Source organism: Perna viridis, chromosome 3 (genome assembly GCF_037379345.1).
Source record: "Perna viridis isolate PV_CMFRI_1.1 ecotype Kerala chromosome 3, ASM3737934v1, whole genome shotgun sequence".
Taxonomy (NCBI): Eukaryota; Metazoa; Mollusca; class Bivalvia; order Mytilida; family Mytilidae; genus Perna; species Perna viridis.
In genome coordinates, this window is record NC_142447.1 from 47,357,910 (window position 1) to 47,383,011 (window position 25,102).

Sequence of the window (25,102 nt, forward strand, 5' to 3'; positions counted from 1 at the left end):
GAAATTTTCCTTTCTGCATCCGAGGTTATTTTTAGTGTAGCGGAAATGGCCGAGTAGTTTCGATTGCGGTTTGACTGAATGTCTGTCGTTGGCTTCGCATGCGATGTGTTATTTTTGGCCGGCTTGTCTGATACCTATTCCGGTTTGACTGAACGTCTTTCGTTGGCCTCGCATGCGATGTTTTATTAGATTTGTTTGAAAAAAAAAACAGAGTTTACTGTTACTATCTGATTTGAGATGTTTGTAAGTATAAAAATTAGACGTCTATTACATTCGAGAGTTAGACATATGAATTGTTAAATATAAACTACTTTAATTACGAGGGTGACAGTAAGACAGGGTCTTTAACAAATTGGTAGATAGTATTAAAAACTGTAGATTACGAAAATGAAGTTATATTACCTATTGTCACATGATGACGTCATATGGATATTTCAGGGTAGCGAAAAGATATATGAAGGAACAGTAGTCCCAACACCAACAGAAGAATCAGTTATGACACTCTTGGGTGTACCGTACAGACCTCCCAATGAAAGAGATCATTGACGCAGTGTCATGTATACAGAATATCATGACACCATTGACGTGCCATTAGTCCTAATGTATAATATTAATATGAAATCATAGCTATAAGTAGTAAACTGACGATAGTTGATTGGAAGCTGGTTGGTATTATGCACTGATTTGATAAAAGTATATCTATTGAATAAGACCACTGAAAACCATCTACTAACTGAAAATAGATTTATACGTCTAGTTGTTATACAAGTATTTTTAACGGGTGTATCTTTTCCTTGATGTATATAGTGACATTATTTATAAGATTTTGAGTGATGAATTTCTGTAGATTTTTAGGTTTTTTAAATTACATGTATATTTTGGTATAAACTGTTTATAATGAAATGTATAACAACGTTGACAATCTATACGACTTTTAAATATTTTTAAAATTACTTCTAAAAATATGATCGATGATAGAGTAGAGACAAAATAATTCTTTTTCTCCGATTCTACCATTTCTATAAGTATGAAAGTATACTATACAAGTACATGTATAATTATGAAAATTAAATCCAGTTACACTTCTTTGTTCTATTATTTTTAGAATATTTGAATCGTATTAAATGATGCGTAGAACCATTGAATTAGGATTTATGAATTAGTTTCCATTCCACCACACAACTGTATGTATTTCGGATGTAAGTAGATTGTCCAGATAAGATAATGCTATAGTAAAGCGTATGTTACATGTATAATCGGGATTAACTGTATAAATAAATCTTCCTTGGGTGGTATCAAAGTTTACATTGTACAAGGATAATTTAGAAGTTCCTACTAAGTGTTATTCCTCTGTATCGTTTATAAGTCGGACTAATAAACAGAGTTTTTACTTTTCCTCCATGTGAGGAAAATAAGATATACGTTAGTAAATTTACAGTAATGCTGTTTTTCTGAGTTCTAAATCTCTATAGTATTTGTTAATTTTCACTTATGAATTTGTAGTTTTTAAGGACTTTCTTATACACTTAAAATGTTATGTAGTACAGTTTTATAGTTTAATGAAAAAAATCTTTAAAAAAAAATGTTAAAAATTCAATAGCATAGGAACTTATGACGCAATTACCCAAAAAATTCATCAAGAACATACAAAAAGTTTCACATTACTCTCAATCAAACTTTTCTGTGAATGTTTCCATTTGTTTTGGATGAAGTAATAGTCAATTGAATATAAATATTAAAAAAACACGTACTTTTGGTCATTTTTAAGCATGTCGTGTGAAAACCTTTTTCAAATTACAAAAGGCCTAAATTGGATTGAACACAGGTCAAGCTAAACTATATCGGAATCATGTGGTTTCTATTTATTTTTTTTTACATTTCCTACAATACAAATGGTAATACAGTGTGAAAAATTGGCCGTGTGGATACAGGGAAACTTCTTTATAAAGTTCTCCTGAAAATCTGACTGGAAAGAATTTAAATCAAAAAGTTACAGGAATAAAATGGGCTTTTCTAAAAGTATGATCGTTATATTTTCATCTATTTTTTGTGTCATCTAATTGTCTAAAAGAGTTTATAAAACCAATATGATAACCTGTAATAACGTATTTTTGATTAAATGATAAAAAAAAGAAAATCATAGGATGGACACAAGGCCAGACAGTTACATAATATTCTCTACGAACATTTATTTTAGTCATCTTTACGTCATCTAAGGGATATTTCTGTAATATAGATTGTCAGTATAGAATACCATAAATACTGCTGCCTTGTAAGAAATCTGGCTTCAATGATTTTAGTTATGGTAATGTTAAAAATCACAATATAGCGACAGTGACTGAAATAAGATATGTACATTTGTGACATCGCAGAACAACTGTTAATATTTGTGCATAAGAAATTACCCGAGCATGCGGGTAGAAAACATTTATGATAGTAATGTTCACGTTTTACACGTGTAGTAATTTCTTTAATACTCCAATGCTTGTAAATAGTGTCTATATCCATGTTCAATGAATTACAATTTTTATTATACGACCACAAACAAATTGAGGTCGTATAATAGTACAGGGGCGGATTCAAAATTGGCTAAAATTTGCTAAGCATGGGTTGTCAGGGGTTGATTTAGGCGGGTTTAAGTTCAAACTTTAATTTCTCTCTAATTTTACCACAAAAGATATCTACATTACACCCACTCTAGAAGAATATTTCAAAAATTTAACCTCAAAAAATTTTAACTGTGCGCCCCTAATCTAAAAACCCTGTTATAGTATGGCGTTGTCTGTATTGCCGGTAGACAATTATTTTCGTGCCATAACTTGGGTTTTACTTGATGCTTCTTGATCAGATTTCACAAAAAGGTTCCAAACCACACAAAGAAGTAAATACATCTCCAGTTAAAGCATATGGATGCCTATGATATCGTTCCACAATATTCTATGCCCTTAAGGTAATACGGGATGGGAGTAGGGTTGATTTTTGGATTAAAATTTTAACCATTTAGGATGAATGACCAGAAACAAGCATTTACCTAAAGTCCGGATAATATATTGACTGTAAGTGAACGGATCGCTTTGAAATTGCTTCACAAAGTGCCTTATCCCGAAATGGATGCTGTGATTTATTTTGGAGGTTGTGACTGGATAGAAATTAAGAATAAAAGAGAACAACTTTAATACTGGACAAATTCTTATCCTGTGTCAAATGCCTAATAGTATCATACTTGAAGACTGTATCAAGCTTGAATTGTGTGTTCGACCTCTTCGCTTGCAAAGTATGTTATTGAAACTACATATTTATGTTTTTTTAATAGTTTAATCCTGAATGTTATAAAATATTGTTTTGTTTAGGATGACATATGCTTTCAATGGTGGTCATTTTATATAGTGGAATGACTAGACATGTTTAAATGGCCTTCACACACTCACTACCTTCCATTTAACTTGTCTTTACATAAATAAGTGTTGTCATTGTGTTTATGCAGCCTATTTAATTGAGAGAAATGGATTTCCCAGTCTTCATTAGCACTTTATATACCTCATATATACCTCACTTTGTTGTACATGTATGTAAGTATTTATATTATTTATTATTTTGTACTAGTTAACTGATTATTATTTTTTGATGATTTTTGTGCCTTTTTTAAATAAAATAAAATCTTTGATTTCATGTAGATCTGAAAACATTGATTCCCAGAAAGAAACAAATGTTGCCATAATTCTTACTTTACAATTTATATCAAATTTACCTACTTGCTTTATAATGTATAGATTTCAAATGTCAAGAAAGCCATGCCTCTACTTTTTTATCGAACAATAGATGCTCTTTCCATGAAGTTATGTCGTTAACTGGTCCTCCCGTCCGTCCGTTACAAGTTGTCTACAGTCAAGCTATGCTAAGTGAAAAGGCTATGTTTATAAATCAATGAAAGTTTTGGTTTTTTCTTGTGTTATTTGATACAACTTAACAATACTTAAACGGATTTCTTTATAAATTGTACAATATGCCATTCTACCAAAGGGAGGCTGGGATTAAACTGTACAATGTGTCATACCACAAAAGGAAGACTGGGATTAACAAGGTGCCACACTACCACAGGGAGGCTGAGATTAAATTGTACTATGTTCCATACCATTAAAGGAAGGCTGGCATTAACAAGGTGCCATACCACAAAAGGAAGGCTGGGATTAAATTTTAGGGGTTCTTACTGGACTTAGTAGTATTTAAGGGTCGTAAGAGGGAAAGAAACAAGCACTTTCCTGATGTCTGGTGTTAACTTGAACGATTATAAGGGAAAGTGACAATGCGCTACATGTATACCCAAAATGAAAAACAAAAGAACGAATATGGTGAAACGCTACGTATGCACCGGCGTATTATAACCAAAATACAAACCAGGAAATACTTTATCTCTTCTGCTAACTGACAGCATGGAAGCAAATTACTCGCAAGTGGAAACAATGTACACATTCTCAGCTTTATTTTGACTACTTTCGATCACCACAATGTCTTTAAAAAGTGCAAGTACACATTCAAATAAGCTCTGCAATGACTGACAACAAAAAGGTTGTAAAATTTATGGTAACATATTGATGCCACTTCTACAAATCAAACTAAAAAGTTATATAACGACACGAAGACACAATAATGACCAACATCTCATCACGGTGTGGTTAAACAAGGTTTTAGGCTTAAACGCCCCCTTTAATGTAAGGTAAAAAATTAACTGAACCAACTATAAAATTAACCCAATAACTCATTTAACCCTAAAATGTGTTTAGATTGACTTCAGAGGTTGTGACAGGAACCATTTGGGAAAAGGGGCCAAAAAAGAGGCACCTTTGATTTTGATCAAATTCATACTATTTATAAAATGTCTTATCGCAATTGAATCGCAAAGCTATATAATGATTGATTGTTGGGGTTTAACGTCCGAGCAGCAATATTTCAGCTATATTCAGACGATGAACATGAAAGGGATGATAAAACGAACATGAAATGATGATGATGATGAAATGAACAAAGGGATGGGACACAAGGATAATGGGGTCGACAAATTTTGATTGCCACAAGATAAAAGGGAGGAATGGGTAGGGTTTGGCAGTTTAGCCTCCTGTGGCGGAGCGCAAAGGTTCCTACTCATATCGAATACCACACCAGGGTTCTTTAACGTGCGAGAAACGTGGCATCTTCCCAACACGGTGCACCACTATGGTTTGCGGTCAGGTTTTCCGTATTATAGCCTGACAACCCCAGCATGTAACACGCCAGGGGTACCCCATTCCACCACCTGGGGCACACATTCCAGTTGCTCTGAACACTATTTAGTCGCCTTTTACGACAAGCTTAGCGCTGCTGCAGGCCTATTCTTTTAACACCCGGACCTGCACGGAGCGCAAAGCTATATAAAGCTTCAGTGGTGAATCCAGTCCATATTTGCCAAAACATGAGATTGTTAAGGATTCGATCTCTGCTTCGTCTGAAACTGTACAAGCGAAAGCTTTAAGTAACAAATACTGTGAGCTCTTCCATTTAATTGTGATTTGTACATCTTTAATCTTATCTTAGTTTCTGCTTAAATGTCTAAAAATGCGTGACCAATTCTTCCCACATGCAGACATCAATATTCTCATCCATCATGTACACTGCAGCGAATATAGACTCCAAGACAAACCACGACAATTGCAATTTATATAATTTTTGACAAGAAATAAAAAAAATCATGACTTGAAAACAAACCAATCATTGATAATGTATTTCTCAACATGTATCACATTAAAATCATCTTCAGTCTGCAATTAACTTCTTTTGATGTAGACTGTCATAATACTAATGTTTAAATAAAGAACTTGATAAAAATATGTATCGGTCAGTGTTTTCTTTTATTCTTCATGTAACCGTACTGTGAATTGGCTTTCACGGCTCTTATTAACTGAAGATGTCTGAAGCGAATTTATTGCACTGAATATTTTTTTGTTGAAATGATAGTTCTTGACTCTGCCGCATATTCGTCATAATAGTCTTTACACTTACCATATACTTTGTTGTTTCAGGGAAAGAGTCTGTCTTAGCCCTTTATCAGTAGCCAAAATCCATCTGCCCATTAGTGAAGGTAAATTACTGGACGTCGGTAAATAAGCCAACAATTTACAGAATTTTTTAGGAAAATTTTCACCGCCTTTGGCTAAAACAGCTGCTTAGAACTACAGCAAACACCCACAGCAGTGTCGACGTCTAGTATTAATATACTATTCAAGGGACTTAAGCCTTAATTATTCGTCCCAGATGTCCCTGTATTCGCCAATCATTCCTCTTCATTGAATTGCATGGGTTTAATGATTTTACCAACAGAAATTCCAACAGAAATTCGGCTGCTCGGACGTTAAACCCCAACAAACAACAAACAAACAGAAATTCCCGTTTCTTTTAATGTTTTAATGATCGGATATTATTGACACAGTAATGGCCCTTTACGTGCAGTTTCCTCGAAAACCGTGTTGATAATGTTATTATTATGGTGACTCAGACATTTTATCGGTCTCGTTTAGTTATGGTCGTGTTATTTGGTCATAATTATACTCTGCCCTGATGCTTTTTTTTTAAATCCAGCTATGCTTACAGCTTTGTTTGCGATATTAGATGAAAACAATTTAAATTGTAAGTAACTAGCTTCGAAGGGTTGACGAACATTTCATTTGTGCGTCAAAGCAAATTATTAGTTAACGATGATGTATTGACTACTACGTCGCTTACGTACTCCAGATCAAAACATTGCTGCGGGAAATAAAATTTCAACACACACGGGAGTAAAATTGACAAAGGTCGCAATACAATAAAGCTCAGTGATTATCACAACAAACCAAACAAATTCAATTTGTCACTATTGAAACTTGGTCATAAATTGCATTTACATTCCAAGATTTGATTTGTTTTGTGAAAATTTTGTTCCCGATTGTAACGAGTTCTGTGCCACAGGGCCGATCATCGGCCCAAAGTAGTACTCCTTTCAGTGCCAGAGGTCCGATGCATCAGCCCTTTCAAAAACCTGTTGTTTTCTTAGCGTCACAATAGCAAGGCCTTTGTGACGACGGAACGTGACATTGAGAGGCAAAAAGGGGAGGGTCCATAAAGGAAAGTTTTGGTAGTTCACCAGTCATTTTTTGTAAGTTTTCCTCGGAGAGAGGCTCTGAAAAAAATACTTAGTATCCTAGTTGAAAAAAAAACAGCTTCTTGTATATATACCATTACATTTTAATGTGAATAATAAGTAGTATATAATATGTATTAGAATATCAAATTTATTAAGAGATTTGGAAAATTACCGTAATTGTTCCGTAGTAGCTTTTTCACATTTGAGTAAGTTACAAACCAAACGTATTGCATTATCAGAATCTGCTATAAATACACGCATTTTAGTATCAAGCTTTTGTTAAATATAGTGGATATTCCCAGGATGATTTTCTAATTTTATCAAACCATTCAGAAATTTGATCTAAATGGGCATATGCATATTTAAAGTTCTAAACTCACACAAAATGTATAGCAAGCATTATTCATTTAAAATTGCCCAAACAGGTATGCTCGGTTTACTAGTATATTAAATTTGGTCCCAAAATAAACTTGGTCAAATCAATGTAAGTATAAACAAGAGAAAACGGACAGCCGGACCCCTTGGACGTTTTTAGGGGAAACAGAATTTTATTGAACTTTAAGTGCTGGACATAGTTTATTCTAACGTTTTAGTCTTTATATTTGTCACTGAGCTGAGAAACCGCCCCAAGCAAATTTGTCAATATAGCAATTATCGCTAAATGATGTAATACCTAAAAAATTCGGAATGTTGTGAGTGTTTTATGATCCTCTGTAAAAATAGAGAATAGTTGAATCGAGGAGTCTGTCCTTGACTTCCGAACTGTACACATGTATTTTCACGAGATGTAAATAAAGTTGTATATAGTGTACTGGGACTTTGCAATAATTGCATCTCACGCCGGAAACCGTCAATTATAGACCATATGCATAAAGACTGTTTAACCCGCCAATTTAAAGTGTTATATAGGCATTGCAAAAATTTTAAATTTAAGTATGTGCCTAATTTGACAACAAAGCTTTTTTGCTGTTCATTCATGCAGCACATGGAACTCTTAGTGCAAAATGGACCAATAACGTGTAAAATCTGCGAAAACAAATTTATATTGCACCAATTCCCAAGTTATTACTTTAGAGAAAAAGAGGAGAACAACTGTGCAAGCTACACCACTGAGTTTTTTGGTAAGGACATAAATAAAACAACATATCCCATAAATGTCATTTATTAAATGACGATAATCAAACGGCAAAAATAAGTAACATATGTACATTGAATTGGAGTGTCACTGTCAGAGATGAGACAAATAATATAAATTTGATAATACAGTTGACACTCCCTAAAAAGTATACAAAATTCCTTACAACAAAAAAGGTATGGCCTAAAAAACAGCCATAGCCGACATTGAACAGTCAATGGCGGCGCCGCCATACCTGGAGTAGCGAGCACAAGGAGGTTCGGGATAAAATCAAAAGAATAAAACAATATTTTCAACACATTAGAACACATACATGTAAGAGTAATACTGAAATACAGCGTGTATATTTACCGAAGCAGCCACATGCTGACCAACAGTACATACAATTTAACAGTTACCTACATGTATATATGGTATAACCAATATTATGTCGGAAATGAAACATTAGCTAGAGTTGGTGACAACGTTGTCACCCATACGAAATATAATTAATTCTAAGCAATCAAATCTGTCCCAAGACATGTACCCACTTGTTAACAGGAGGGAATTACACGTACATACAACCATAACTATCAATGTGCTTTAATGCCATGTCACATGAAAAACAATAATATACGTGTACAATGTACATATAATGTTAAAAACTTATAAGGAGCAGGCAAATCCTGGCCTCCTATCTGTTAAGGCAATAAGATGTGCTATATTTACATGAAAGTGAATAAGTGAATCCAAACTTGAAAGGTCATTGAACAGGCAAATCCTGGTCTCAGATCTGATAAAAATAAGCACAAGCAATACAACAAACGATTACACATAGTACAAAAACTGTAAATAACAGAAATTCATTTGGTATAGGTAAACGTAAATTGTAATAAATGGATGGAAGTCCCCACGAGCAGGCAAATCCTGGCCTCATTCAATAAGTAAATTCAACAGCTAAATATACTACAATATAAAAGTATCAATGCTGATATATCTTTCTACTGCATTTGAGTTCCAACGGCCAAGCTTCTTAATGTAAGCTTATGAGTAACCTAGGTTGGCAAAATGGGTAGCTGCACCGATGCGAAAACTGTGGCCTTTATAGAAAGTATTTTCTATACCCATGAATTGTAAAATTTTGGCCGTTTGTGTTGCAACAAAATGGTGGATTACAGGTTTATGGTTAGAAAACTGAAAGAGAGGTCCATCAGAGTGACCAAAATGCTGTAAGTATACAAACAAAGCTCTGACAGGACAGAAAGCTAGGTCAGACAAATTAGCTGCCAGATATATTGAGACCGGATGATGTGACTTAATGTTCTTAAAATGGCACAGCGTCAATGTGACTGTTTCGGGGAGAGGGGAAGACATATCTTTTTCAAAATCGGAAAATTGAACATCACCTGTTTGTATTATTCTAGTTGAGTCCTCCTTTGACCTCAACAAAATTTCTCCTAAACGCAAGAATGCAGAAAATGATAACAAATGGTCAGAAAACAACCACTTATCAGCTAAGAAGAAAGATTTTCCATTAAAGGAGTCTAGAAAAAAAAATTCCAAGCGCTAAGATCAGGCCTAGCTTCTTCAGTTAACCTGATATAATAATGCGCCTTTGAAATTCCCAAAGTAAAACAAATTGATTTCATTATAATATTTTGCAGGAGAAATTGCCCACATGCAGTCAACAAATTCAATATTCAAACTATGAAATCCTATTCAATTTGTACCTATATATATTTTGACAAAATATTTAGTTGTGGATCGAAAATATTTCAAAAGAAATAAACGGCAGTGCAAAGATGCGATACTTGAGTGTAAACAGTATTTTATTCAGTAATATTACATATCAATAGCAAGTGCATTTAAGCAATATTGGGATTGGAGAACAAGTGTCGAATACTTTTACAAACTCCTCTCCAAGAAAAATATAATTAGAAATGATTATAGACAATCATGTATGAAACATTTCAAAATAGGTGATAACCAAGCACTATTACAGATATACAACTTATTAAAATCAAGTTCATTACATTGATTATGCCACACAAAATATTGAAATAGATTTTATAAACTTATGCATCGTCTGAATATAGCTGAAATATTGCTGCTCGGACGTTAAACCCCAACAATCAATCAATCAATATAAACTTATGCTTATCAAGTAAACCTTTTTGTATTTAAAATGAATTCTTGTACTACAATGACATTGTCAGAATTTACATTACCAGAAAGGTTAGTATAACAAATAGTCAATAGTAACAGGGTTATATGAAAATAGAGAAAACATATATACTTTGTGATGTCATTTAAAGAAGTAAATATTGTAATAACTCGTACCGTATTTTTTTTTGTCAGTGTCTAGTCATCTTTGTAACAGAAACAGTATGCCAATAAATATTTTTAATGACAAGTTATAGAAGTGGTATATGTATAAACAAATGTACCACATTTTATGATATACAATATCTTGTTGAAGAACATGTAAATGATAAAAAGATTGTCTTAACTTTCTGATTTATGCTAAAGTTCCAAGTCACAACTTAAATCAAACATTATAATTAAATTTCAGAGTGTCCCAGTCAGAATTAGGACTGTAAAACGCATTTTTTTTAAATGCGGACCGCGACTGACCTGCTGACACAGATTGTATGCAGTAACATAGCTTTTGCCTGTTAATATCAAATTAAATTTATACTTGAAAGAAGAACTTAGTTTAAATAAAATATAGGGCTATATGAACTGTACTTTAAAAGCCTTAATGAGGACACCAGACTACTACTATATAATTACCTATAATGTTGTTAATTTTCCTTGTACTGCAGCCTCTCGGGTGTTAGAGCACTCCTCGGTTCTAGAAAACAGCACTAGCAGAACAATTACCATTCGTTACATGATCACCTCAAAGAACAAATCTAAATAGATAATTATGGATTGTTTTATCCATGTAGACCTAAAGCTTATAATATTATGTCTGACTTGATTCTAGGAAGTATAATCACTGTAATTTAAATAATTATGGGATAAATCCAACTGCGGATGAACTGTACTTTAATAATGCTTTGGAGGATGTAATTACTGTGTGTATCTGCATCAAATGCTATCGGGAAATGGCATAACAGCGCTTTGTACCCAACATAGACTTTCATCATTACATTAGTTGAATTTTCTCAGCTTGAAAAATGTAGGACTTGGTCCTTCCGCCTTTAAACATTATCCACCATTTTAAATACTTTAATGATTAGATTCATGATTTTAAGATGTAAGAGCCTAATGACGTTTTAAAGTATTTTATTATAAAGTTACAGGGGAGTAAAATTGCAACTTTTGGGGGCAGTACAGCAAGAATGTGTCAACTTCAGTATTTTAAAGATACTATTAGATGGCTCATGTCTGTCTAAGTGCAATATTTCGATTAAACAACTTCAGTAGTAATTTGGATAAATGAAATGAATTGAAATAGATCTAATAATCTATGAGATATATATGAAAATACAGCAAAGACCTATCTGTCAAACATATGTAAAACTTATATGTAAAAAGATAGTAACTTGATAAGATACTTTTTTATCAATAACTTCGTATAATATTACCTTCAATCTTGGGAGGAAGACAATAGACGGAGGGAAAGAAGCAAATGCTAAAAAAAATCAGAAAAATTCCAATTTGGAAAAAGAATACTTGTATATGCCGATCGAAGTGAAGATAGAACTGTGAGAATACTTCAGCTGTATATCCTATCATTTAATGATATAATTTATGTTGTAAAAATTCCATCATAAATATGAAATCAAGAACACAACGGTATTTTAAATGTAAATTTTCAGATACAGAACGAAGAAAAAGGTCAGGAAATCTGACAAAATGGAACAACCTAAACCAACTGAAAACAAGCATTTCGGGCTTCTCTGTGTGCACTGGAAAGGTAAATACTATTTTTCCCTTTATTAATACGCGCTTATAATTATACCACTAGGGAGTGATAAGTACGTGAAGTCCCCTAGTAAAGGTCTGTAATAAGTACCGTCTTTGTTGTACATGTGCTATTATTTTACAAAGTACAAATTCCTGCCATAACCTTAATATTTGTACTAAAAAACTATTGACCAATACTCCGGATTAAAGTACAAATATTAAAAACAAAATGTAAAACCTTGCTTTACCTCGCAATTATCAGTTATTTTTTGGAATAATAATTCCAAAAGAAATCTTACGTTTCATCAACCGGAATGAATAAATTTATTGTACTAACCCAACATTGTATGTCCCAAAATCAAATACGAGTATGGTTGTAAGCTTCTAAACGACTGTACTAATTCTCCGTAATCGTTTAACGATGGGACTTAAAAGTTCTATAGTTAAAAATGAAGTTGTACCGGGCAGATATTTTGTCATTGGTAACAATTCGTGCAATTTTGCGTGTGTGTGTGTGTGGGGGGGGGGGGGGGGTTCTACTACGACGTTTCATTTTTTGGTTCCCTTGATTAGTCTTAAAAAGTAATTAGTAGGCCCAGAAACACTGAGTTGTTTGTTATCCAATCATTCGAATTCGTGGCATATGTGGAAATATCGCCTGCACTAAGTCTAATGGCCAAGGAGGTAATACAATTTACGGCAAATAAATGACCTTTATGGAATGATTCGAAAGACTATATATATAAATAAACAAAATAAAAAAGGAAATGATCAGAACCGCACAAGACGATGTGTTTAATATAAACTGTGTAGTCCTTTTAATCTGGTTAAAACTCCTAGACCTTGCAGTTAGATTATACATACTAAATAAGAATTATTCAGGTTAATTAGTGTTCCTAAGCTTTCGTTTTTTATTCATTAACTGCTACTATTATGATGAAAAAAATGCATCTTGTGTGGTTTCTGTTGGTCGATGTTCTACATGTACCTAACTAATGGTAAAACTAATAATATCAAAGTTATTCAAAACTTAAGTTAAAACATTATATGGAAAATACAAGACTTTAGTATGGTTATCTTTTCTAAGATAAAGCAGGTTTAATAAAAGTACAAATTATCTTACCTAGAAATGCCGACTTTAAAAGTCAATTACAAAAAATGTACTTTTATCAGAGTTATCTCCCTTTCAATTAATCGATATTTACAGTGTACTGTATACTGATACGATGACTACTGTTACCGTAATCCTGGACTGTGTATCGACGAACAATTTAACTGTTTCCATGTGAATGATGAACAATGACTGGATTGGGAGGTGCGTTGATCATTGCAGAAAGACGGGGATTCGTTTAACACGGAGGAATTTGGTGAAAGCGCTGTAAAATTGGAATAGACTGTTTATTTCATAGTTAATTTAATTTGAAAATGGTGACTTTAATTTCAAATTTATTTGAATTGATATGATGATATTTGAAAGGGCGGGAGCTGACAAGATGAAAACAGGAGTTATAACCCTAGATTACTTCAATGGATCATATTTTACGCCACCCAGTAGTACCACAAGATGGTGGGGGATTTAGGCGAGGCTTCCTCTTGTTACCAGTTCTGAATTCATATCATATCATCAAACGGGGTATGGGAGAAAAGCTTGAAAAATGCGGTCCAGTAAAGTCGTGGGTTGTCCTTCCAATTGTTTCTGTAGGGCAACACAGAAGAATTTGTTCTACTGTTACCAGTTGAACACCTACCAGTCCTTGGCTTTCATTCTTGACGGTTTGTAAAATATGTGTCATCTTGTCAGCTCGTGCTTTAATTATATTCCTGTGGCCAATTTTCATCCAAATTTCGCCTTGCATTTATTTGGGCCTTTTATTAAGGTCACCATTGTTTGATATAAAAGTTTAACGCCATATTATTTGATTATAATCCATATCGTATTTTTTTTTACACTTCTCAAGTTTTTTTGTTTAAAATTGGCCAAAACTGCAAGACTTGTACATAAAAACTACGAGGAATAATAAAATAAAGAATAAAAGTAACTTGGTTGGATTATTAACTGGGTTCAGTATACTTATGGCAAAAAAATACATCAATGTCCGATTTGTGCATGTAAAATCGGGAGTTTAAATATAACATCATGGCAGCTCAATTCTTGTAAACTTGGTAAATGCAATTGATAACAACACCATTAGCTAGTTTCGACGATTAAATACAAATCGAATTTTATCTTTTCCCAAGATAAGGATGGGCACAATATATCACCCGAATGTTAACGAAAATGAGCATATCAGCTTATCAATACCGGACAATTCGACCCATAGACATTTCGTATCAGGACAACCCACAGTTCTTTACCATAGCCATACATTTCGGCCCATACATATTTCAGACCATGACAATAGGAGAATGCATAAGGACAATAAAAACCGTATATCATATCAAAATGTTACCTCGGGAGCGTTTAAGGTTTCACTTTCCTCATATTCAGTATTGTCAAATTTCCTTTCATCTGTGGCAACATCCCCTCAGCACCTGCGTATGGAGTTTTCATATTGCAATTCATACGTTATGCCAGAGCTTGCCGTAACTCCGCAGACTTTTTCTATCGCGCTATAATTAGGCTTCTGGCACAGGATTATTGCTACAAGATTGAAGACACCACTAGAGAAGTTTTATGGTCGTCATCATGAACTCGTGGATTGTAATGGTGTATCCATCTGCACCATGAAACCTGATTTTTTCAACGAGTCATTAATGTTTTTCCTTTCCTCTTTCGTGTACCTCGGACTTGCATTTTTATAAGCAACTCGGTGGGTGTTTCTAGAAAAGCAGAGGACGCTTATCCCACTGGTGCACCTGGTCCATACTCCCAGTTTTAGTGGAGTCCGAGTTGCTCATTTACTTTTACTTTGTATGTATTATTTTGGTTATTTTATGTTCTTTGTTGTGTTTGTCTGTTTTCTATGTCTGGTCTTTGTCCCTGCATTACATTCTTTTGATTTCCGCTAGAATCTTGGTTCCCTTGATTACTCATTAAAACGGATAATCAAATGTGGAATATCTGACGATCGCGTCTGCTGGAGTTGCGATATATTACGGGATTTTGTTAATATCAAGTTAGGAAGTAAGTTTTTCATTCTGTTTATTGGTACTCCAACTTTGGTGTTTGTGTTCATTTTAATGTATATTTATTTTTTAGACTAATTTTGTCGTGTTGGAATATGAAGTTACTTTTAATTCAAATGAGATGCGTTACAATCGCTTCCAATGTTTTAACAGATATTGGTACTATTGAATGAGTAAATACCCGTCAGTAAGAAGAAGAATTAACATACAGATCAACAATCCTTTTTGACTTTTGTTTGATAAAAATGTCAGGATCTGCAAGAGCTATAAATTGGGTATTTTATCACTAAAATGGAGAACCTGGCAATCAGCTCTGGCTATAAACCTTCTTTTTTATTTCGTCGTTTCAAACCTTCCAGAAAAGGATGGAAATCCTTACTAGTTTTTTTTTTTTTTTTTTAAATAATATCTTTATCACAATTTGCTTACGCTAATTCTAGCACTTCAAACATTGAAAACCTCTGATGGTGTTGTAACCAACAGGTACAGTACACAAGAACAATAAGACTTTCGATTTACTATTCTCTTAGTAGACCTATGTATGATAATGAGGCTATTACGTGAAGCTTTGTTGTATTCTAATGTTAACCCTCACAAAGCCTAATCATAGTCGTTGCTGGAGATAGTCATTATTTTGTGCAAATTAGTTAATCTAAGCTTACAAAGGTATTTAACAGTACAATATGCCCTCTGTGTAACCTACAAGCATGGACGCAATAGCTCATTATACTTCAGCGTATATATTGTAAAGTTTTTGTTCCATGGTTCTAGTGTACTGATACTGTTTCAACACTGTTATTTTTTTTAAAATCATTGATTACGCCGAAGTTTTTATCTTTCTTACGAAAAATAAGGAGAGGAAGAAACTCCGTGTTTTAGACTATCTAACCATCTTCATTTTAGTTAAGTACCAGTATCAAATATGAATACGTATGCATTCTTAAGAATACATCTTAAGTGACTGTTTAGCCTTTGTTTCAAACCATTTACGTGTTTTGTTCTACTTATCACCTCATGCCATGTCTGAGTGTATGGCGCTTACTAGTTTAACATAGCAAGTTCATTTCTTAATTTGTGTCATTTATGTGTGCTAAGGAAATATTTTGTTGCAATATTTCTATTTACTTTCTGTTCGACATTGACCTCTTTTCCTTTTAAGACGTTTGACTCTCTAAAACGTTGATTGATTCGACGTTGTTCAATCAATTGTGATGACGACTATAAAATTAGTTCCGCATTAACTATTACTCTGTACATCATGATTCGTAGTCTAATGATATTGCCCTCGTGTGAATTTTTGAACAGGCCCCCTTTGTTACTCGTGTCGAGGAGCTGCATTAATGTTGCTAGTCTTACATGTATTACTGGATTATACATAGTTGCAATATGACGGATGCCGCTAACGGAGACGAATATACTGACGTTTCTAGAGCACCTGATGCCACTCCCACTTTTTGCCACGCCCACTTTTTGTGGGAGTTCATAATGGTAGTGCTTCGATTGTGTGGTGTCTTGCTTTTCTTATCCTCATGATCAGTTCTTATGTGTAATCTATTTAATTCAGTTTCCTACATTGTGTATGTAGATCGCCTTTGGTTCCCGTGTTTATGTTCAGACCATGTTTTTTTCGTGTTTGTATTATACACGCTACTGACGCTTCGGTATTTTTGCCGATATTTCATACAAATAAAGAAACAGGGTGGTGCACAGTTTGTTCCAATAAGTATTCAATTTGAAACGATGGAACACTTGTCCTCCAAACTCGACAATGCCATTGTCGATCAACAGTTCCATTATGTCAAACCATCCGACTCGGTGTACATCTTGTTAGAATAAGTGTTGGCGTTCACTGGAAAAAAAAACTATGCACTAAGGAGACCAAGAAATGTAATCATTTGTAAGAACACTTGTAAAGATGCGGTTGTCCAATACATGGAATGGATAAACGTATTTTTAATTTTGGCGTTATGTAGTAATATCTGACAATGAAACATTTTAGCTTTACTAAGTTGAAAATTAATAACACGCCAAGTAGGACTATAGTTGATTGGTAAAGCCATAACAGAAATAATTTGGGTTTAAAGTCGTTAAGTTGGAGATTGTTTTAGTAAACATTGTGACTGGTGTTAGTGTTGAATAGGAGTGGAACTGATTGCAAATATGGAGGAACTTCAGATTTAACAGTTTTATATTGCCAAGGCTGGTAGCATCCATGCAGACCTTTATTACCAAAATTGAGCAAACTATTAGCAAAAATAGTACCGAAGCGTTAACAATGAGAAAATTCAAATACGTTAAAATCTCAATACATGACCAGAGTGTGCATAAAAGGATGCAAAGACGATCTTGATACACATTGTAGCGATGAATCGAATAAGATAAATATCGAAATGAAAATGTAGATGAGGAAAATAAAACGTAATAACACAAAAAATCAAAAGCACGTCGCTCTTGTTCATTATCAGTAACACCAAGGGGTCAAATAATCTGAGATTGCTGATACCTAGCATGATTGCAGTTGATTTATATCTAAGTGAATTTGGGTCAGTGGCAGATGAGGCCAAACAATATTTATAAAATCAATGTAATTTTGAAACAGTAAAGGCATACAGTTCCGTGTGGGTGTGATGAATACGAAGAAGTTGATAAATTTGTGACGGTACACCATCTATTGGAATAACAAACGAGGCTAGAGGATTATAACGCTTTTGTAAATCACTGCGTTGGTCACGATGACTTCCAGTGAAAATGTTCATCACATTCACAGTAACTAAAGTTGGATTAATCATGTGGTGATATCATGTTTATGTATCCTCCTGACTTTTCAATTCACAACGGAGTTGTCTGATTGGTTAAAATGTGCCTAGATATGACTTATATCGACGACAGTATACATTTTTTGAATGGTCATTAGGGGAACAACAAATGTACTAATCAACGCTGAAGGTAAAAGTTGGTATCAAGAGGTAAACCATTTACTGTTTCATGAATGAACAGTCGACAAATGTTTATCTTATTGAACCATAATGTCTTCATAATTCGTGAGTAGATATTGCGCGTACGTAATAGGTATTTTCGTCTGATCTCGCCGTTTTTTATTTTAACGTTGTTCAAAGATAAACCCCGTGAGTATCAGAACTCTTTCAATTGATTACTTTGATGACAATGGGAGGGGGAAACAGCGAAATATGATTACGGTCAATAGTAAAAACTGTTGAACGGGTGAACAGAACGATCAAAGCTTTTTGGAGTAACTAGTTAAAATATTACAGTTGATTTACTATATACAATAGCCCCGTGCGAGTCCGGGTATCAAAAGAATAGACCCGCAGCAGCACTAAGCTTGTCGTAAAAGACGACTGAATAGTGCTCTGAACCCTGGCCTGGGTAGAGTACTCTGCCCACAGAGCAACTGGGTTGTGTGCTCCAGGTGGTGGAATGGGGTAACCCTGGCATGTAACATGCCGGGGTCGTCAGGCCATAATACGGAAAAACCTGGCCGCAAACCATAGTGGTGCTCCGTGTTGGGAAAGGTGTCACGTTCCTCGCACGCGAAAGAACCCTACTGTGGTTCTCTCTCGGAGTAGAAACCATTGGGCTCCGCCACAGGAGGCGAAATTGCCCGACCATACCCAATTGTCCCTGTATCCAGTGGCAATCGGAATTTTTCGATCTCATTATCCTTGTGTCCCATCCCATTTTTCATTTTATTATCATTAAATATTTTCATGTTCATTTTATCATCCATTTCATATTCATCGCCTGGATATAGCTCAAATAATGCTTCTCGGGCGTTATACCTAAACAATCCATCAACTGTACAAAGTAAATACTACAGTATAATAAAACATTATATTGTTCAAAGAGTAATCAAGGGAACCAAAATTCTAGCGGAAATCAAAAGAATGTAATCCAGGGTCAAAGACCAGACATGGAAACAAACAACACGGAACACAAAAACAACCAAAACAATACATACAAAGTAACAAAAGTAAACGAGCAACTCGGACTCCACTAAAAACTGGGAGCATGGACCAGGTGCACCGGTAGGGTAAGCGTCCTCTGTTTTTTCTAGAAACAATCGCCGAGTTGCTAAAAGAGTCAAGTCCAGAGTAAACGATTTAACCCTTTCTTTATTTTTCAACATAAAAAGACCACACTAAGCCTATCTGTAGCAAAAGTCAACCTTCTCGAAGTGCAGTTCAAGTCGTCATAACTTGTGGTAGCGTGTGATTTTTTATTCAGATTGTTTGTAAAGTAGCCGTCAAATGTTGCAGTTTTACAATTTTTAATAAAGCATTTTGAAATATACCCTAGTGATTAGTAATAGATTCCTGGCTTGAATTGTTCACTTGAGAAAGTATCACGTCCGGTAATGTTGGAGATGCACCTTGGCCCGGTTGTCCAAACACTATCCACTGGAAAGTTTGTAAAGATTTGCATAATACTTATCCAATGAAAAAATCTTTATCCGCCGGATAAATCTAGATCTTAACACTGGGTTCTGACGTATCCAGGGCGATTCCCTGCATGGCCATACAGTCAGCAAAATGGAACATGCTTGACTGCAGTGACGTTCCAGCAGCTATTTGTATCTCCGTTTTAAGTGTGTGTGTTTCATGACTTAAGGCCTGCTGGGATAATAGTTTCTCAGAGAGAAAATCCATCAACCAGGTGTGTGTGTGTGTTTTTTTTTAATGGTTAAGGGCTACTTGGATAATAATTTCTTAGGTGGAAAATCAACCAAGCAGAGATATTAACCGAGTGGTACTATCTAGCAAAAAAAGCTGTGAGACTCATCAGTTAAGCTTAAAGTTTTTGGAGTTGTGAATCCGGTAAGACTTACAGATCTTTTGTCTTGTTTGATAGATATTTGCTTATGTCGGTAAATCAAATTTTGTGATCATGTGATGACAAACATAAAACTTTTACACTGATGATTAATATTATTAAAGGCTGAACCATTGACCATATCCTAAAAGTCATTGTATAAATAACATGTACGACAGTTACGGATCAGCTGTGAAATATAAGCTCAACAAGCTGCAGATGTTGGTATATTGCAACAAAGATAGCGCAAGCCACATAGAAATCTTTATTCATCAGAAGTTGGTGCACGAACTGTGCATCTGAGATCCAGGAAGGTGATTATCTTTTGCTTTCCTTAAATCATAATGGTCACATCTTGTGAATTATCGACGACAGTAGGAACTTGTCATGATAGGAATAATATGATCGTACAATATCGATGACAATCTAAAGTATTCATTTCTTTTTTTTCTCATTCCTAACATAATAGAACATAATACGCAAGGTTCAATTTATCATGAAAATAATTACACAAATAATCATTCATTTATTTATACGGATGTAAATAGTTGTGTAATAATTTCTTAAAATATTGAATGCAAACTGGTTTTAAGTTTATAAGCTCTTAAAAAAAAGGTGTTGTGTACATGTTCAGACACATACATGTATGTAAAACCGTCGAAGGCGAATCAGTGTAGGGTATCTTTCAATATTTTCTATGTAAGTAATAAAATAGTAAAACTATTAACTGATAAAACTTGAAAAAATAACCTTTGATTTTATCATAATACTGTGACCTAAATCTACAAATTTCTGGTTGTATGTTAAGGAAACTTCCTTGCTTTAATCCTTTTCATCCAAGTTATCCGGAATGAGAAATAATCTCTTACTAATTAGTCCTGCTATTTCCTTGATGTTGTGCATTGATACTATGAATTACTTTCTCGGAGTAAAGGATTCACTTATATATACATAACTGTCCGACATAAATTTGGCATCAAATGTACATTATTGAATTTTGGAATTTATATATTGTATTGTAAAAAAGAAAAGGCAATTAACAAACATGTTTGACTATCAAACTACCTCGGTCCGTTAGTTTAGAAATATAGTCCCTATCTGCTTATAATTAAGAAACTCAATTTTATTATTGTTTTAACTACGGGTTGGCCATTCATGTAGCATCATGTGAATAATACTTACATGTAACTTTTTCAGAAATCAGGATAATGCTTGTTTCTGACCCTTTTTTGGTCCATAAATCCTTAAGGGTTCAAATCTTAACCATCAATACCGGTCTAGCTTTAGTGGTATAGCAAATCTTAACCATCAATACCGGTCTAGCTTTAGTGGTATAGCAAATCTTAACCATCAATACCGGTCTAGCTTTAGTGGTATAGCAAATTGGAGAGCAATAATCGAGACATGCATTATTTTATTTGAGTTTCATGTAATGTAGCATAATTTTAATAAATGCTTGCTTTTTGCCTTAATTCCCTAATGGTTGAGACCATATCTCCCAAAATCAATACCAACCTTCCTTTTTTATTTGAAAACTTGAGTAACTAATAATCTAATTACATGTATTTATTACATGGAACTAAGTGTCAAATAACATGCATTGGCAACAGGGATGACAGTGTCAAATCATTGTGACAGAATTTTGTTTCTTGGTCGAATAACACAATTATCTTTTTTTTTTCAAATTAGTGGAAGGGTCTTCAAGTTATTACGGGTGTTGGGAACAAAGACAGGGTTCTTCAACTTTTATCTTGAAAACCATGCATTATACTTGTAGTACATGCTGTAGCTATAGATAAAAAACCCTTTTAGTTGATAATATGAATTATTTGATAGAGAAATTAGATATGGATATTACAAAAAATGTCTAGTGTATTAGGCCTCTGTAAATTAAAAAAAAAAGTTCCACTTGAACAAATAAAAAAGTTACCAGATTTGTAACATTACCAGTTGAGACATTCAGGGTAGTCACAGTTCATTTTTGTAGATACAGAAAGGAAATAATACATGTACTCTTCAAATCCAGGTATGAAGAATCTGTGTCATTCAAATACTTCTAATAAATTGTACAACTGTAGCGCCCATGTATGGAGAATTTTCGGTATTTTATGAATGCTTGATTTACCAAAAATAGAAAAAGTCGATTTTTTTTTTTTTTTGGGGGGGGGGTGTGGTGTTGCCCCTTTGATCCGTATAACTCGAAAACCATAAGACATACACGTATCCGATATCTGAATGAAAAATACAGGCAGGAATTTTCATAACGAATCCAATAAAAAGATGAAATCTGACCAAAAAATTTTAAAAAGTCGAATTTTTGGAGATATGACCCCTTTGACACCATATTACTCGAAAACAGTAAAAAAAATCACCAAATCTGCAGATAAAATTGCTAACCAGAATTAAATAAAGAACACAATCAAAACAGAATAATCAAAATCGGAAGAAAAACAAACATTCTACATGGGTTTTAATATGACCCCTTTTTTTATCCTTGTTGGTCTTTATTTTAAAATGGTAGTGGCCATAAACACCAAATTAAATATGAGCCTTCCTTTAGTGGTCAGTAAATTCATATCAAAATTCATAATATTTGGTCAACAATTACTATATCATCGCATGAAAACCAAGTATATATGGACGACGACGACGACACGGACACCGCCGACGATATACAAAATTACAATACCGGTATATGAAGGACTTTAAGGCTGAATCCGCCCCGTGCAGGTCCAGATGTCAAAAGAATAGACCCGCAGCAGCGCAACGCTTGCCGTAAAAGGCGACCAAATAGTGCTCAGAAACCTAGCTGGGGGCTAGGCGCTCAGCCCTCGGAGCAACTGGGTTGTGCGCCCCAGTTGGTGGAATGGGGTACCCCTGACATGTTTCATGCTGGGGTCGTCAGGCCGTAATACAGAAAACCTGACCGCAAAACATGGTGGTGCAACATATTGGGAAAGATATCACCTTCCTCGCACGTTAAAGAACTCTTCTGTGGTATTCTCCCGGAGAAGAAACCATAGGGCTCCGCCACAGGAGGCGAAATTGCCCGACCCTACCCACCTCTTCCTATTTCCAGTAGAATCAATATTTGTCAACTCCATTATCCTTCCGTCCCATCCAATATTTCATTTCATTATCATTTCATGTTCATTTTATCATCCATTTCACGTTCATCGCCTACAAATAGCTGAAATATTACTGCTCGGGCGTTAAACCCCAACAATCAACCAATCAAAGATAAATCCATTGATACTAGCCCACAGTTAATCCAAATCCAGATGATCCAGAGTAAACTATATCAAAGAAGTATAATATAGCAAGTAGTTCATGATACATGTATTTCATGTCAAATTGCAATATATGGACAGGTTGGTCGCCGAAAAAAAAACTAACGGACCTCAGCTACGCTTATGTACATTGCCATATGACCCTAAGCATCATGAACTATTTGCTTATTATGCAAGTCAACTGTAGCTTTTGTTTGGTAAATTGTTGCTCTTAAAATTCAGAGACTATTTTTCAAAACGATTCTCTATCATTTAATTACATAACGTTTTTGAAAAAATTTCAAAAGATGGTTTAAAAATTAGATTTTGAAATGCTTTTGTGGGTATAAAATTGAAATTTGACTTCTGGTGTCTCACTTGAAAACAACGTACATGTAAATAGTGTCAGAACATTTTTCATGGTCATGAATAAATGGTCAATGTGACGCTTACATCTTAACATGTACTTACAACTTTTTCAATCAGAACGTTTTGTATTAAAAAAAATATGACATTCGATTCAGTTTGGATGTTTTCATTGACCATTTTGAAAATGGCGGCCGAGACTCACTCGATTTTTCGGGGGATTTTGTTGGGATCATTGAGCTTAATATACATACCAAGTTCGGTCAAATTCTGATCAGCAATTTTCGAGATATATGAGTTTCAACTTCCGGTGTAAAAAATGGATACGTTCAGTCCGGCAGCCACTTTGAAAAAAAAAAAATGGCGGCAACTGGAACATTTTTAGACTTCGGCATCCTTCAAAGAATAGCTCAAATTTCCTGTGAAGTTTCATCTCAATCAGATGTGTACCTTTTGAGAAAAAGTTTGAGAAAAAGACACTTTCAAAATTTTTATGACAGGAGAATTAAAATAATAATAATGAGAAGAAGAAGAAGAGGAAGAAGAAGAAGAAACTATAAGAAAAATATGTCACCGCCATTTCGCGGTCGGCGACTTAAAAATGCACTCTTGCATGTCTGCTGAGTTGTAGTTTTATTGTACTTGTAAGTAAAAGCTGATTCCCGTTTTGATTATTGTAGATGTAAGACATCCTTTGATATGTTCTCAGGTGAGTGTGAATTCTGGACGTTGTCCTAGTAAACAATTTTAAAAAATTGTAAATATTTTCAATGCAAGTTTTTGTCTCGATTTCATTTTTAGATACGAAGATCCTTCGGTTTTACGACTGAATAACTCCGCTATTCAGTTTGTTTCATTTGTATTAACCTTGTGATTGACAGCATCATATTATGAATTATTATCTTCTTTAACCAATAAGAAACGACGAATAACCTCCACTGTGATACATGTAGGTTTCACATAGTCAATATTGAAAAGATTATAAATGTTGAAGTTAAGTTGAATTGAGCCTTGACAACAGTTGGTTACATTATAAGCTAATGTTACCTAGCACAAGGAAGCAGAACCAGTCCTGCCCTTCCTTTGATGTGTCACGTATTTTTTCTCTGTTAGCCAAAATGCAAATGTTTTACTAAATGTCGACGATGATCAGCAGCAAATATCATAATATGATATCTTAGATTAACTTCCTCATCATATAAGTCAGTATCATCAGAACTATGTGTCATTATGCAACTCTTAATTTTCGTTATTAATTAACTTGTAATTTGTTTGTATATGGTCTTGGCAAGACTTGCTACAAGTCTCCCTTCATTATGTATATGATACAGA

The 25,102-nt window shown here is 34.3% G+C and overlaps 1 protein-coding gene across 2 annotated transcripts in view; it reads left to right on the forward strand.

Annotated features, from left to right (window-relative positions):
• LOC148622629 (DNA polymerase lambda-like) overlaps positions 1–2,137 on the forward strand; it is a 58,224-nt gene extending 56,087 nt beyond the window's left edge. For both annotated transcript variants that reach the window (XM_088572578.1, XM_088572579.1), the window contains one exon: positions 439–2,137. In XM_088572578.1, the coding sequence (XP_088428704.1) occupies positions 439–546 (108 nt within the window). In that variant the 3' untranslated portion in view covers positions 547–2,137. The remainder of the gene's footprint in view (positions 1–438) is intronic.
• The last annotated feature ends 22,965 nt before the right edge of the window (positions 2,138–25,102 follow it).